The sequence below is a fragment of the Tenebrio molitor genome, chromosome 3, assembly GCF_963966145.1.
Source record: "Tenebrio molitor chromosome 3, icTenMoli1.1, whole genome shotgun sequence".
Lineage (NCBI taxonomy): Eukaryota > Metazoa > Arthropoda > Insecta > Coleoptera > Tenebrionidae > Tenebrio > Tenebrio molitor.
Window position 1 is genome coordinate 30,598,852 of NC_091048.1, and position 16,180 is coordinate 30,615,031.

The 16,180-nt window shown below is 46.1% G+C and overlaps 1 protein-coding gene and 1 long non-coding RNA gene across 7 annotated transcripts in view; one reads left to right on the top strand and one right to left on the bottom strand.

The window, feature by feature from the left end:
- Window positions 1-14,975, top strand: part of LOC138126206 (rho guanine nucleotide exchange factor 10) — a 36,268-nt gene extending 21,293 nt beyond the window's left edge. For 3 of the 6 annotated variants that reach the window (XM_069041926.1, XM_069041923.1, XM_069041925.1), the window contains 7 exons: window positions 10,638-10,809; window positions 10,863-11,301; window positions 11,358-11,654; window positions 11,706-11,798; window positions 11,849-12,073; window positions 12,127-12,822; window positions 12,874-14,975. In XM_069041926.1, coding sequence (XP_068898027.1) covers window positions 10,638-10,809; window positions 10,863-11,301; window positions 11,358-11,654; window positions 11,706-11,798; window positions 11,849-12,073; window positions 12,127-12,822; window positions 12,874-14,691 — 3,740 coding nt within the window. In that variant the 3' untranslated portion in view covers window positions 14,692-14,975. Of the gene's footprint in view, window positions 1-3,037; window positions 3,173-4,885; window positions 5,407-8,919; window positions 9,378-10,637; window positions 10,810-10,862; window positions 11,302-11,357; window positions 11,655-11,705; window positions 11,799-11,848; window positions 12,074-12,126; window positions 12,823-12,873 lie in introns of those variants that run through there. The other 3 variants (XM_069041929.1, XM_069041928.1, XM_069041927.1) reach the window with 3 other exon arrangements.
- LOC138126217 (uncharacterized) lies at window positions 9,201-10,426 on the bottom strand. The gene is made up of 2 exons (XR_011157689.1): window positions 10,342-10,426; window positions 9,201-10,186 (listed from the first exon to the last, which is right to left on the bottom strand). It is a non-coding gene; the product is annotated as an uncharacterized lncRNA (long non-coding RNA).
- Window positions 14,976-16,180: the final 1,205 nt, after the last annotated feature.

Below are 16,180 nucleotides of genomic sequence, written 5' to 3' on the forward strand. Positions count from 1 at the left end.
TCATGTTTGAAGAAGTGTTCGTTGACTTTTGTGCGATTTTCCTTTGAACAAATTACTGCACGCTTCACCAATCGTGCTTTCAGTTTTCGGTTAATGCGACATTGCGTGGAACTTCGATCAGATCCTACCTCCGGCTTATCGTTTTTTAAACACGGCACGCGCGTTCATAAATTTGTCAGGAACTGCATCAACCGTTGCACGTATTGTGCATACACGGGGGCGGCGCGTTTGAAGTGAATTTTCCGTTTTCCGCACGAGCGTAGGCCAAAAATCGACATCGCGCAGTAATGATCCGTTGATTCCGGGTCCGTATTTGCGATGTCATTAATTTTTCATGGATTTTTCTACCGATATTGGCCACGGAAGGAAGTCCCGGGAAGTTGGGTTATGTTGAAATTACCAACTGCGGGCGATTTCGCCAAAAATCCCTAAATAATTAATGCAACGATGAAAAAACCGCAAGGAGGCCGCCCCCCGCCTCTAACGAGGCTTTGATAATGTCAAGTTTACAACAAATCCACATTACAGAAAGCGATTAAACCGATAAAATGTAAATGAGGATTTACACAAATCCCAAAATCGATCTGTACGCCAACGCACTGACCTATCACACCGCTCCGGGCGCTTGGGACGTTTAAAAATTGACTGAAAATGAACAGCGAGGAGTAAATCACGGTTTTTTTTTTAATCTTTTTTGCCGAACCCAATTAAACCTCGCCTTGAAACGTGTTCGCACGTGTCGGATTTAAAGTTTTGGAGTTTTCGTAGTAGTGGGATTTTTCACCCGTGAGAATCGTCCATGACAGTCGAGTTCTCGGTACGAGGTTGGCGAGGGGTCAGAAAACGCGATGACACTTCGCCATATTTACGGCGGCGATTTCGAATTGATTTATAACGAAATTAATAAAGCATTATGAAAATTTATTGGACGCGAAACACGTTGGTGGCCACATTATTCCGGGACCAGGTGACAATCGATTTATTACCGAATTCCACGGACGGTGGCACTTTGACCACATCCCACTAGATATACAGGGTGACGCGAGATTTTCGTCCGCCCGCCGCTTAGTCAGGGTCGCATTTTTCGGATCACTCGCGGCTGATTTCATCGCTCTCACACGTTAAATTATTATAAAATGCCTCTCATAGTTTATGGGTGAGGCTTAATGGCCCCGGCCATGCCTCATATTACGACTGTGTCTCGGAAATTTCATAAATTCTGTGCGGTAGTGTGGAGAGATTTAACAGTGTGATAAAAGCCGTGTAAGTCGACCGAAACAATGTGTTTGTTTATGTAAATCAGCTCCCGATGCGGCGGAATTGCCGCCCAATTTTTACTGTCTGTTTTAACAAAATCTTTGATGAATATTTAATGTTGCCTGCCTGCTCGCTCCTTGCTTGTTGTAAGCTCGAGGCGCTTATTTTGGCGTCGTTTGTAGTTTCGGCCCGCGACAGCGCCACTTTCTCGATTATCAATTCGGATAAAATTAGTTTCGGGCGATAACAAGGGCCCCATCAATTATTGAGACCCATCCTGATGCTTTCAGAATTGGGTAATTCATCATCGCAACAAAAAGATCCAGCTTCCGAATCAATTATTCTCCTCTTCAGCGGCGCACTTAAAATATTCATGAAATTTGCCCTCCACCAAAAAACTGAACTTTGCTTTGCAACGATCCGTTTATTTCAAGTCCATACCTTTTCTTTCATTTTTCATGAACTTTTTAATGAACCTTTTCACCTATCTGTCCGCTGAAACGAGCTGCCGCCGACAAAATAAATAATTCAAACGTCAAAATCTGACATTTGTTTGACAGCGACACTTCAAGAGGTTCGGATTTTTTCCGTCGCCTGTGTTACGTCACGTATGTGCATGCGGTAAACATGTTTTTTGCAATTTGCAGCGAAAACCCTCAAATCTGCAACATCTGTGCACTCGTGGTTCTAACAAGGACAAATTCACAAGCGAGTTTAGGCGATGACATCTCTGCAAAAAAGTACCATGAATACAATGCCGCAAGAAAATGTTTTAATTTTAACTCCAACAACTTTATAGACCTTGACAAGAACCATTGTTTCACAAATCGGCGAGTAAATTTTTAATTTATAATTTTTCGCCGATCATTTCCGCCTACAACTTTTGTTGCGCCTTCCAACTAGTCTGTTCTGGTTTTTACGGCGCCACTGTGTACATTTGCACGATCCACAATCGCATCATTACAAACCATAACAATCAATCCTCTGCAAGGTCATCACCTCGGTCTTGTTCTCATGATAATTCCGCACTGTCCATAATCATAATCACACGACTTCAAAGGCAAAAGAAGAAACTGAATTAACACCGATGACGTATATGCGAGCCTCGCCACACCGGCGTATTGTTGGTTGCCTGCCACGCAGTTTACGGTCGCACATTCATCGTTCCTCTTATCAAATTTATTCATCTCGCCGTCCGTTGCGGTTGTGCATCGTTCATTCTTTATTTTTAAAACATTTACGTGTCAGCGTAAGTCATACATGATTCATAAAAAAACGCACCTTAAATTTGTCGGGTGCGACGTGGGAAAGCGGTCGGAGTTGAGTCGTTGGCCAAACATTTCCGGTTTATTTCCGCCGGGAAAACTTTTAGAAAAAAATACGTTGCGGGAAAACCACCCCGTCGCTAATTAAAACCGCGGTATTGATAGAACTGGCAGAGAGCCAGAGCTGTTCGTTATGCGCTCTTGAAATTGTGTTGTTGGCTTTTAATGACTGCGATGTTTTCAGGAAAGCTGCTAATTAAGGCGGCTCGTCTTACAATGACGGGGACATTTTTCATAATTTACAAGATAATTAGGAGTTAAGTACGCGAAATCGACGTCTGGGGGGCGTCCCGCGAGAAGCTAAAATGCAATAGAGTTTTCGTCTAGGTGAGATCGATCGCGACCCAAACAAGCCAAGACCTTGTCACAGTTTGGTAAGATGCGCGTCATCGAGCCCCCATCTCGCGATTTGTGAACCAACAACTGTGGTGTTTTTTGCGAATCTGTTGACGTTTTTGGTGAAATCTCGGTCGGGGGGCTCGTGGGTCGAGCGTGGGCTAACTGGAAGCCCAGAAGGTTGCGACTTGTCAGTAGTATCTGGCGAGATGTCGAGTGCTGTGCGTTTTCGATGGACCACGAACCCGACGTCGGTAAGATTTTGATTGATGGACTGCCTCTTCTAGTTGCGCAACTCCTGACACTGAACAGTTACGGCCCAACTGATAAATTATAAATAGGCGGCCAGAACCAGGAACTAGTTTATTATCGAGCGCATTAATAACGAAAATCTCGCATAAATAAACCGTGGGCCGGTACGAAGAGTGGGTTTCGACCCGGAAAAATTCTCAACGAGAATGAAAAACTAGTCATGTGGCCCGAGAGCCAGGGTGGAACGAGGGCGTCTTGCTCGAGTACGATCCAGCTGGAGGTTATTGTGAGCGCCAGGTAGAAAATGAGAGACACGTTCTGGTGGGGCTCTTCCTGTCTGCAAGAGGGTGCAGAGTTCGGGGCCGGGGCGGGCGAGCGGAGGCGGTTTCACGTGCAACATGTGCCGGAATCCGCCAGCTGTTGAGCGTGGCGAGGGAATTGGCGGCCGAGACTTTGATCTCGATTGTGAATTAATCGGATTTGGGAGAGTGCAACAGCTTGCCAAAAAGACGTCCGAACCAAAAGTAGAAAAACTTCACTCCAAAAGAGCGAACAACACTTTTTTTGTCACGCTCCGTTGACGTGAAACTAGCCAAAAGAAGCTTTAAATTCTCCAGTTCCGTAAATTCGTCGAGTTTAATTGGTGTCTGACTTTTTGTTGTTTGCTCAGGTGAAGAAGAAATGTTTTGGACAGGTTTAAATAACTACATGATGTAATTGTGGTAAATCCGAATGAAATCAAAATAGTTTACCTTGAGATGACAAACAACTTTTGCAAAAATATCGCGCAAGGACTGTAACCACAATAAACAGAACGAACCAGAAACATGAAATAAAAAAACATCTTTATGGTGAAAATCATAAACACGAACATCAAAGTGAGGAAATTTTAACTGAACTTTATTAGTACGTTTTCTGGAAATTTTCAATCTAATATCTAAACATTTAGTAAATCTGAAATTTAGTGTTTTATCAAACATAAAATTTTTAAATCGTGTCCCGAAGGCGATCGTAGATTTTTCGATGAACCCAGCAGAGCTAAACCGCCCTAGGGTTGGTTGTTCACTGAACCGGTTCAGTACCATGGGATCTTTGTAATCTGCTTCGAGGTTTGAGTTTACTTGGCTCCCAGCGACTGACAGACATTTTCAATTAGAATTTTTTCCACGAGCACATGTTCTAGGCAATTTAATGTTGTTTATAGGTTAAGTGTTTATAATATAACGTTCCGATGTGTTTTAATTGGAAAAAATCCAGTCGAGATCTTGCACAAATATTTTCTCAAGCTTCAATTAAGTAATATCTAAATTAGTCGAACGTATTGACAGACGCTGCCTGTTATTAGATACACTGAAGTGAACGTAATCGTTGTTAAAGTTGGTTTGTTGAAATGTAATCGGTTCTTTGGGAGTTAACGCAATTTCAGTTTTTCGCTGTTATTTGGTACGACAGCAAAGTGCGGTTTTACCGCTTATTCTCACGGTTGAACACGTGCCAAATATCCATTCATCAACAAAAAGTGAAATACTCGCGTTGGGGCGTCGTTGAAGGATCTTTTCGATAGTTGCGATAAACTAGCCTTTGCGTACGAAGTAGATTAATCTAGGAATCCACCTAATTGATGGTTTTCCTCGGAGAACCCTGTATATTTTTAGAAGCGATTCGTTCGTCGTCCCTCAGTGTCAGATTCGACTGTTGTGTATCTGGAATCATGCGAGAAATCGCAGTCGCGACTCGTTCTCCGCACGTTTTGCCCCATTCAGGCTCAGTTTTCGTCGCTAATTTGCAATCGCAGTCATTAGATTGAGTAATCGCGTGGGAAGTGCGCATGGAAGGCATTACAAACATTGCAACACCTGCCCAACACCCACAACGGTCCCCGAGACCTTCCAGTCGCCCATTCTTGCATCTGTTGGCGTCCGGACGCGCGTGAACCCGACCCAACTTGGTTTTCGGGAATAACCGGAAGAAAAAAATCGTCGCATTGTCTGTTCGTCGAGGGCCCGACTTGTTCGGAGTTGTGTTCGTGTGTTCACCTACTGCCGCAGTCGAGCACCGTGATTCAATCCAGTCGGCGTTGTTCAGTCGCTTGTGCGGCCATGTTTCTTGCGCGGCGACCCCCTCGCCCATCTCTCTCACCCTTTCTCAGTGAACTTCGACCCTGTGATGAGTGAGTGACACCAGTGCAGTGCTGCCAAAATGGAAGATGTCACCAACGGTGTGGTCTTGATCAAATGTGAGTTGGCACCGACGACTCCGACAACAAAACTCGCTGCCTCTCTTGTCTTTTCTTCGGTTTTCTGCGATTTTTTGCGCCGCTTCTGCTCCTCGAAGGCGACTGGATTCTATTTATAATCGAGTTAATTCGAGAGCGGTGACGCCGCGTGGAAGTCTAATTCTGGGTGAGACTCCACGCAGAGCACAAACCCCCGGATTACGGCCGACTTCGGGGGTGTCCGGATCAACCACCTGTTGAGGGACCTGGCTTATAGCGAGACTGTACTCTCCCGGACTGGTTCCGAGATCTGATAGTGCGGACTCTCCGCAATTACCGACGAGAAAAATCTCCAATCGGTATCATTTCTTGTTGAAATCGAGGCTCAAGGACGCGGTTTCTCACCTTTCTAATTCTTCACACTGCTTGGGGTAGCGCTCTGCCAGTTTCACACTTTTCGAGGGGAGCTGTACCATGTGCTTCGGGGTATTTGGGTCAACAATGTCGTTTCATTTATCGTGTTCGTCTAACTATAAATAAATGTGTACTTGAACGGTCGACTAATTAATGGGTAATTCTAGATTTCAAAACGTCGAAGGGTTATGCACCGATTTTTCCCGTTCGCGGTTGATCGGGGCGCATTTTCCCAATTAAATTTAATGAATCCGCTCCAGTTGTTTGCGCCTCGTCGTCAATTATTCGCGATTTCCGTTACTCGTGAAATCCGATTTCACCCCAAATTGGACGGAAAAATTGCCGCTGGTTAATTATTCATTTTGTTAATCTAATCAAACGATGACGGAATGCGTGCGCTGATTAACAAGCCTGTTTCGTTCGTAATGTCTATTGTAATTCACTTAATTAATTTGAATAATCGTTCATTTTTAACGTGCGAGGTTATAAACTTGACATTTTTGACAGTTGGAATCAACCACGACCTAGTGGATAATGTGCTGACACTTCGACACCAAGGCCAGTACGAATGTGTATTTAATAAATGTCCAGTTGTGACCTGTCACTCGCTAAATTATTATTCATGAAAAGACGTTCAATTTCATTTAATTCACTTCTCCACGGTTTTATCTGTTGGCAAACATACTCAGCCATCGCGGCGTCGTATTGACACAAATTAACATAATCCGCTTTCATGATATTACGCGCTTGAATGTCTTCTCAGAGAATGAATTTCTGCAATAAAAAATTGTAATCAGAGTAGTAATCCAGTGAGAAAAACATCCTCCTTTGCACGTCTCTCCATCGACGGAAACCGGAGCAATCTTTTCATGTCGCACTTACACTAAAACCAGGAATCGCACAAATTGAACTCATTTGAAATTCTTATTACATTCTTCGTTCGCCAGGGAATTTTTCCCACAGTTAAGCCTTATGGTTTGGGAAACATAAAGATGAGTTTTTTGTATCTTTTCAAGATAATAACCATTGACCACTGACTTCGTGAACGTCAAGATATCAACGTACTTCCTTAACCTGTTCAAAATTATCAAGAAACAGTTATAATCTGACTCATCTTGCGCTTCCTCGCGTCTTTTTTCTTCTTGTTTCTGGAATTTTATTTCGTTTTGTTTTATCGCCATCTGGCGGCAACTGGGAACGATTCTTGGGTTAGTTTGACACTGTTGACAAACGTCAAAAGTGGCAGCCGATAATTAAATGTCAACTTGGTCAGTAATTTGATCGGAGTCGGGTGCAGCGTTCGTTGTTCTTTGTGCACTGATGCTGGTGCAATAAAACAGACAAGATGGGTCTTTTTTCGTGGGTAAAGCGGAGCAAACGCGGCATAAACTTATACAACATGTTACGGTGGATCGTCGGAACATCTGTGCAAACGGTCCTTATATTTAGCGGGGACATTGGCGCTTTTAGAACGGAATTCCCCCCAAGTTAAAACGTCGTCCAAACATCTCTAAAATTGCGATTATTCTCTCACGTTTGTCCGAGACAAAACGAAAAGTCGAACCGCCATGTTTGCGCCCAAGGAGTCGGTATAATAAAAGCGATAAGAAAGGTAAACGAACCAAGTTAGTGCCGGCTACTTCTATAAATATCTACCCATTACTACATTACTCTTAATTTTGTTTTTTATCTGCTCTTACAACCAAACAAATAATCGGGGAACCCGCTCGTAGATCGAATTTCACGATATGTTTGTTTGCTTTGTTTTAAATTTAAAGCTGTGCACGGAATAATATCGGGTTACATCACGGCCGCCAACCCATTCATCGTGCGGTAATAAACGAAAGTGGTACCAACATCCGTTCGATTATCCCCACTAGATTTTTGATTAACGTCGGCCACGCATGACTCACGTTTTGTCTGTTCTCTTGAAAACAATCAAGGTGTAACGAAAATCGAGTTCAACAAACCGGCCCCGAAGAATTTTCCTCGCGTTCGAGGACCGCGTCCTCCCGCTCGATCGGGTCGAACGTGGCAATAAAGCCGATGCGGGCGGACTCGGCGGGGGTCGTGTTTTGTCCTGTTTTCTTTTCACGGAACGCAGCTGGATAAATATGCAGACGAAGCGGGAGAGCAGGTGTCGGGAGCAGGTTGGCACCCCTGCCTCCCGACCTGTACCCCCCGCGAAAGCAGATAGCGATCTTTATGGGGTAGTGGGGCATGCAAACATGAGTGATTCACCCGTTGTCGGGGGATTTGACCGTGCTTTGACGCACACGATCTCGGGGGGCCCCCTTGCGGCAGGAATTGTGCTTTTTACAACGGACAATAAAGTTACGCAAGTCGGTAATAAAAGTGGATGACAAAGACAAGGTCGGTGACTTTCATGGTTCCTGGAGAGATGGGAGGTTGCATCAGTCGAATTTGGGCAAGGGTCGCGTCGGTCCAACCTTGAACTCCTTATCGGTGTTTCGCCGATTGGAATAATATTTTCAGTTTGTATTGAATCGGCGCGGTGACCTTTTGATAAGGGCGTCCGCAGAGGACAATGCTGTACAATAATTACCCACATCCGCTCTCCAATCCCTTCGAAATTAGCTTCCATGACCCCCACTAACCCATTGGATCGATAATGGGGGCCGAGCATTTTATTTCCCCGAATGGGAAAAACAACAGGACCGGATTGAGGATTTGTTTTGGTATGATCTGAGCGAAGCGGAACCGTTTCCGGCCTAACCCGCGGAAGCTCGCTCGTTTCCATCTGGATCTCATCCAGTTTAATTGGAATCTTTCACACTCCTCGGGCTTGGGGTTTGCGAGGGCCTCCCAGTTTATTTTCACTAATCGACTTAATCGCCGACCGGGTAATTTATCGGTTTGTAGAGGCCACTCAAAAAACGCGGAAAATTACCCGAGTTAATTAAACAGCGGTGGATTTTCGTGCGAGTGCGTCGCACCGATCGAGTCCAGTCCTGGAATTTTGATCGGAGGGCCTGTTCGTATCCGTCACGGTTCAGCGGCCGCTCACTGTCGAAACATGTAAGTCAATAAAACCAGTAAACAAGCGCTTTAATAATGTAAATAACAACATATTTGTTGTGGACGGTGCTCCGGAAATGGCTAATAAAAAGTCGACTTAGCTGTCAGTCACGTCACGCCCCTTGGGCTTATGCGGCGGGAATTTTAATTCCCTTCGGTTGGGCGTTTTTCTAATTGGAAAAAAATACGTGGAAATGTGGGGTGACGCTTTTTTGCGTAAACCGACGCCCACCGCATCTGGACGGTCGAACATCGATCGTGTTTTCCGTCATTCGGTGATGATCATGTCGAATGCGATGTGTGCGCGACTTTTCCGCCGTGGATGATTTAATGGGACCTTGCAAAGTATGTAGGTAAGATAGGCGCCGAATGAGAATTGCGCGGGTGACGCACTCGAAACCGTCTCTCCAACGCGACTCCAGTCTCGACGAGAAAGCGCGCTGGATTGTTGTCTCCCGACGAGATGTGAGTTTGCGACTTGTGTGAACATTTCGGCTCTCTTATGCACGTCTTAACCAGGAAGTCTGAATCCAGGCCCGGTGAGTATTCCCGTGATTTTATCCATTTTGCTAGTGCGATTGGTCAGTTTTTATGGCGCAGTGGAAATTGTTGTTGCCTTTTCGAGATGCGACCTCGGCTAGCGATCCAGAATAGAACAATCGAGACGAAGACACGTTCCAAATGTCACCCTCGTCGTCGCCTTTCTAAATAATGTAGATCTTGTTTCGTCGAAAAACTTCTCAACTTTGATCGCCCAACTTTTAATTGATGCATGAACGCGCCAGGCTTCCGTCCGTCGATGGTGAACTCGGTGTGCTCTTCGAAAATTGAGATTAACGTCCAAGGTCGTGCCAGTTTACAAGCTGTCGCAATTAAAGCAATTTGAAGTCATCGGGCTCTACACAATATTCTTTTCAAAACCGTTGATCACTTTTTACTGTGGATTTTTTTTTTTGGTGAGGGACGGACACCCCAAAACAACGAAAATAACGGCGGCGGTTGTTTTCATCATCGCCCCGAGGATGATTTACAATTTTCCATTGTTAATTTCGTCCTGTGACCTCCATCATCCCGTAAATTACGTCACAGTTGTCGAAAATGGCGGTTTTACAATTAATACATTGGCGGGTTATTCGCGATAAATAACAATTTGTTGCCGGCTATTTCCTGATTAAAATGTTGCTCACAAGCGAAATTGTTCTGTTACCCCCCCATGGGGACGCCGCTTGTCATAATTACGGGTTTCATGGCCAACGGCGTTGTGCAATCGCTTGCGGAATATCAAGTACTTGTTGAGCGGCCTTCGTTCTTTTTTTATTGTAATAATCCAGTGCAGATGGGTTTTAACCTGAAAAAGTTATCAGAAGTAATCAGACTTTCGCCATAACTCGCTGCCCCCAAAATTGGATAACTTATCGATATGTATTTTGGGTATTGCGAGAACTGTACACCACATGTCACTTGAAGATGATTGTAAACATTTGATTTGAAATATGTACTTACTTAAATTGTTGAAAATCTTCAATTAGTTTACAAAAAGATGCGTAATGATTGTGTTTCATTGACACACATTTGTCAACAGATTGACAGTTAACGGTACCAACCGCACCGCGCGAAATTTTCCAAAAAAATACCCAAATCAAATCAAAATGTCAACAGTAAAACTTGTCAACAATTAATATTTACACGCGGAGTGTCTTTCTTGCGGCATTGCAGTCAATTGCCCACTTCCGCTTGCATACTGGGCGAGCCAAAGGTCATCGCGACCCATTTCTCACGCTTACCCGTCCTTTTTCCAGATGAGCCACGCATCCGCTCGGGCACATGGGAGGAAACCCCTTGCGAGCACCGAATCGCCCCCGGCACTTACCCCATCTTCCAGCGAAGCACCGAAGACAGCTGGTGTTCGGGCTCCGACCCCGAGTTGTCTTCCGATGGCGAGAGCGACAGGAGCGCCACCTCGAATACTAGGTCAGTGGTGTGTAACTAGTGAAAATGATCGGCTGAACGGGGGGGTTGTACAGGGCCAACAACACCCAATTCCGGAACACTCTGAACAAGGCGAAGACGTTGTGCGACAAGTTCAGGGCCAGCGGCGGCATCGGTTCGAATCACAGATTGTCGCTGGACGGGACTTTACCGGGGGACGCCTCCCCCCAAAACCAGGCGACTCAAGGGAAACTGTCGAGGTGGTTCTCGATAAGGAGGGGGAGTGCGCATCAGTACGATGTGGAGAACGCGGACGGGACCAAGACGCCGCCCGCTAACAAGATGCCGCTCCTGTCGGAAGTAGAGGAAGAGAACGTGTTCAATTGTACCGCCCAGCAGAGAAGGCAGGTGCCGCCGGCTCTTCCGCTGCCGCCTCCGAATCTCAGCCCGCAGCAGCTCAAGAGAAGGATGATTGTTGCGGCGATCGTACACAGCGAGAATTCGTACGTCGCTACCCTCCAGAGGCTAGTCACAGTGAGTGGTGTTGGTCGTGGTTGCTCCAAATTTTGCTAATTTTGAATCGAGCGTAGGACTACAAGAAGCCCCTAGAACAAAGCAGTCCGGGAATTCTGAGCAGCTCCAAGATAGCAACGCTCTTTCACCGCCTCCCGGAGATACTTCAGTGCCATACCTTATTTCGGATCGCTCTCGCGGAGAGCGTGCGCAACTGGGACCGCGACGAGAAGATCGGCGACGTCTTCGTCGCTTCCTTCTCCAAAGCCATCGTGCTCGACATTTACAGCGGCTTCATCAACAACTTTTCCGTAGCTATGGATTTAGCCAAGATGGAAGCCAAAAGAAAATCGGCTTTTGCCGACTTTTTGAAAGTAAGCTCGATCGTTCGTTTCGAAAATGGTTTCCGAAAATTTTTGTTTCAGGTGAAACAGATCAGGTCACACGATCGGTTATCATTTTTCGGTCTGATGGTGAAGCCGGTGCAGCGTTTCCCTCAATTCATCTTGTTCCTTCAGGTGAGACGTCCACGGGCGGCGGCGATCTCTGTTTCAATGAATCTTTGCAGGACTTGTTGAAACACACCCCTCAAGGTCATCACGATCGCATGTCTCTGCAGTTGGCGCTGACGCAGCTGGAATCCCTCGCCGAAATGCTGAACGAGCGGAAAAGGGAGGCCGAGCAGTATCAGGCGTTCAAAGAGATGTTGCGCCACATCAGCGGCAAGTTCTCGGCCCGCCCTCTGTCCGATTGCAACCGATACTTGTTGCGCGAAGATAACGTTATGCAACTGGTCCGTCCTAATTGCCCTCAATTAACCCCTGTTTGATGTTTCGTCTGTTCTAGGAGTACAATCAGAGCGGCATGATCACAAAGGCGAAGAAGCGGCGTTTGTTGCTCTTGAACGATTTGGTGGTGTGCGTTTCTGTGGCTCCCAAGCCTTCGGACGATTTCGGAGCGAGCGAAAGACTGAATCTGAAATGGACGTATCCTGTATCGGACGTAGAAATCCAAGACTCGAGCGCATCTCCGACGCTGAGTCGGGTATTAACCGCCGGTCTGAGTAAAGGCGGCAGCGTCAAATCGAACGGGTCGTTCGAGGGACAACCACCCCAAGACGCCAACAATCTGTGCACGGAGATGAGCAATCTGATGCACGACTACGAGATCATGAGTCGCATCTCGGACCTGATCAGCTCTCTCAAAGGAAGTTACAAAGACATCACTCTAGAACACACGCGAAAGATCCTGCAGCAGATCCAGACGTCCATTCAGCAGAAGGACGAGGAGATGGCGTGGGTCGACTCTTGTTGCCTCCAGTTGGCCGTGAAGAGCAAAGGAAAGGAGGAGGTGTTCACCTTCAAAACGGACAATCCTTCGATCAAGAAGGAGTGGATAACGGAGCTGCGATTGGCGCAGCTGGCGTTGGATCCGAATAACTCCCCCGCGTGGGAAGTCCCCGAACAGGAACAGAGGCCGTCGACGAAGATGCCGCTGTTCGTCAAGTCGCAGTGTGTGTACAAGTCGCAGCATCAAACCGAGGTGAGTAACCGGCCGCCCTCTCTCGGACGCGTTCAGTATCGATCGTTCCAGGTGCGCTGCGGTTGCTACTACACTGTCAACTCCGTGAAAACGACGCGACGCCGCCATCGCACCCAAAACTACCTCTGGATCTGCACGACGGATGGCGCGAGCAGCCACATCGCCGTTCTGGCCCAACACCACCAACAAACTGGCGTCCTGAAGGACGTGACGTCCTTCTCTCTGGTGGAGACGCAGGTGACTTCGATGGAGTTCGTGAAGGGGGCCTCGCCGCCGTGCCCCAGCTTGGCCTCGGACTCCGTCTGGATGGGCACCGACAGCCACCGCCTCTTCCTGTACGCGGCCGACGAGCCCGAGAAACAAGAGGAGATCGCCAGCGTGGCCGTTTCGGACGTCATAACCCAAATTAAGTGTCACTGTGATAGCGTTTTCGTCGCCCTAGCCAACGGAACCCTGAACGTGTACAGACGGAACGTGGTCGACGGCAGTTGGATGCTCCAGGAGCCCGTGGTACTGAACCTCGGCACCGACGCCGTCTCCAGTTTGTTGCCCATAAACGCTTGTCTTTACGCGGCGTGCGGCAAGAAAGTCTGGGTGGTGAGCGGCGTCACCGGCGAAGTACAAAAGAATTTCAGTATTCAACACGAACACGTGGGCAACGTCAATCTGATGGCTCACAGCGGAATAGGTCTTTGGATCTCCTTGAAGCACTCGAGCACCATCTGTCTGTACCACACCGAGACGTTCAAGCACCTGCAGGACATCAACATAGCGTCGAACGTGATGCGAGTGGAAAGCGGCGTCAACAACAACCGCTCGCAAGTCAACGTCACCGCTTTGTTGGCCTGCAAAGGTCTCCTCTGGGTAGGTACTAACGTGGGCATCACCCTCACCATTCCCCTACCGCGGCTCGAAGGCGTCCCCACCATCAGCGGCCGCGTCAACATATCCTACCACGCCCACTTCGGACCAATCTCGTTCCTCCTAGCACTACAACCAAAGACCGGGACGAATCCCGCTAAAATGCGCGATAAAGAAGAACCCCCCAAATCGGACATTGACGCCTTGGAGGGGAGCTTCAGCGAAAAGTCCCAAGATGAACGTCCCAAAATGGAGAAGCAACTTTCCGACACTTCGATGTCGTCGAAACTCCGCTACTTCACGAGCAGCCCAGTGGTGGTCCGCCGGCGCAAATCCAAAGACTGCGAACTTTCCCGTCTCTCTAAGACCCTCCCCCGAGGTTTCGGCAACGGAGGGTCCATCTTCTCGACCAGCACCACCTCCTCGCAGGTCTCCGGCGACACGTGCGACGTTTACGGCCTTTACGGCGAACTGATGTACATCAAAGACTACGAAGGCGAGGAGAACATCCTCAACGACCCCATTTACGAGTCTCTGCGTCGTAGCGATCCCGAGTTGGCCATTCCGAACAAAGTCAGCACTTTGGACAGGCGACTCAAGATGAAGGTGAGCCGGCCGAGGTCGTTGGACCTGTCGAATTGGTCGGTAGACTCGAGGTCTTCGAGCTTGTGCACTTCTTCGGGAAGCGAGGAGAGCATGGCGCTACGGCACGGTATAGGGAGGAGTGTGTCGCGGAACAACTCGAACGCTAGCAGAGAGTTGAACGGTGTCAGTGAAAGTAACAGAGAAAAGGAAGTTGGCAAGCAGAACGTCACCGCGACGAAGACTTTGACTAAAGGGAGTGCAGTGGATAACGCGCGGAGGACGGTGATCACGTTGATGGGGGGCAGAGGGTACGTCAATTTCAGGCAGCCGTGTTGCTCCGCGGACAAGTCGAAGAGTTCGTTCTCGATTCGGGAGTCGAACAGGAATGACGCCCATATAGTCATGTGGGAACTGAAATTGTGATGATTCGGCCTAAGTAGTTATCCAAAATGGCGGATATTTTTGTAAAATAATGTGTCGTATGTAGGTTTATTATTAAATCTATTCTTAATTTATTTGTTGTAAAGTTTTTTTTTACAAGTCGGATAGCAGATTTTTCAAAGTACATCTTGACAGTTTGTTAGGTTTTTATTAATGTGCCCTGTTATATTGCTAATAGTTGCATGTTTAATTATAATGAATTTATTACTGTTCACTGTGTTATATCAGAGCATTTATTGAAAATAAATCCAATCAAAATTCCACGATTCAAGTGTGTTATGTCTCCGTTTAGCTCACTTTTTTTACGTGACATCCATCAAGTACATCGGATGATCCGGACGATTTGTAGAAACTAAAGCCGTTTCGTAATACCACTCGACCGGACAAAAAAAAACAAGTCGCAATAATTGTTTGCTAAAAACCAGTGAGTGTGTACTAAGAAGTTGTTTGTGATGTACCTACCCTAGAATTCTCAAGTGTGTAAACTACTGAATCAACATTTTTATTTGCTCATTTTTATCGCAACTGAAATCATCTGTTATTGATCAATAAGACTTCAAAAATTATTTAGTAAGTCATTATTTGACAATTGACTCATGCTATAAGTAAACCACAATATCTTGATGACCACCTTAGATCATACTTGCCTCATCATTTCGCGGGAAATGACGCCCAACACTTATGTGGAGTTTTTTTAAAATAAAAAGTATTGGGAGTCATAAATTCCGAGGACATCCGATTTTCAACTATGCGCTGGAAAATTGCCAGAAATTAAATTGCAACATAAACACGTAATTGGCCTTATCGGATGTTATTATTTTCCAGTTGATATATTTTTTAAGAAATGAGTACATGATCGGTTTCCTGTACACGAATTTTTCAAATATGCACGTATGACGTGAGCATTTAACAATAAATTGTTTGAAATCTACGATAATATTTACAAATCATTTCAAACGGCTGGAAATTCCGTATCCTAATGTCAGGAGTTGAACAGACTATTTTATTCCTGCAGAGACCAAGTCATCGTTGATTTCGAACACTTTTTTTAAGATATTTTTTGCTGCTTGTTATTTAACCAATCTTTTGCAGAAAAAAAAATCAGTTGCATTTTATTTTTAACTTCTGTTTTTGCTTACTCGTTTTTTATTAAAATTATTCAGAAGAGAATAATAACGTTTGGTTTTATCATAAAAGTGGTGTAATCTGTGTTAGCAGTTCTTATTTACGGATATAACAGTTGGAATGAACGAAATAACCGAATAACTCAGTTTGATTTCGACCCAATGCCAATGTCAAGTTTATTATGAGTCACAATAACGAACAATTTCGTTTGACCGATAAAAAAGCTGGTGATAAGCTTGATAACAAACATCAAAACATCAATAAACAAGAACCCAGACGTTTGTATAACTGGTTGCCTAACCGGCGTTGATTCGGTAGGTGGCAGCACCTTGCTTCTTTGACAGCA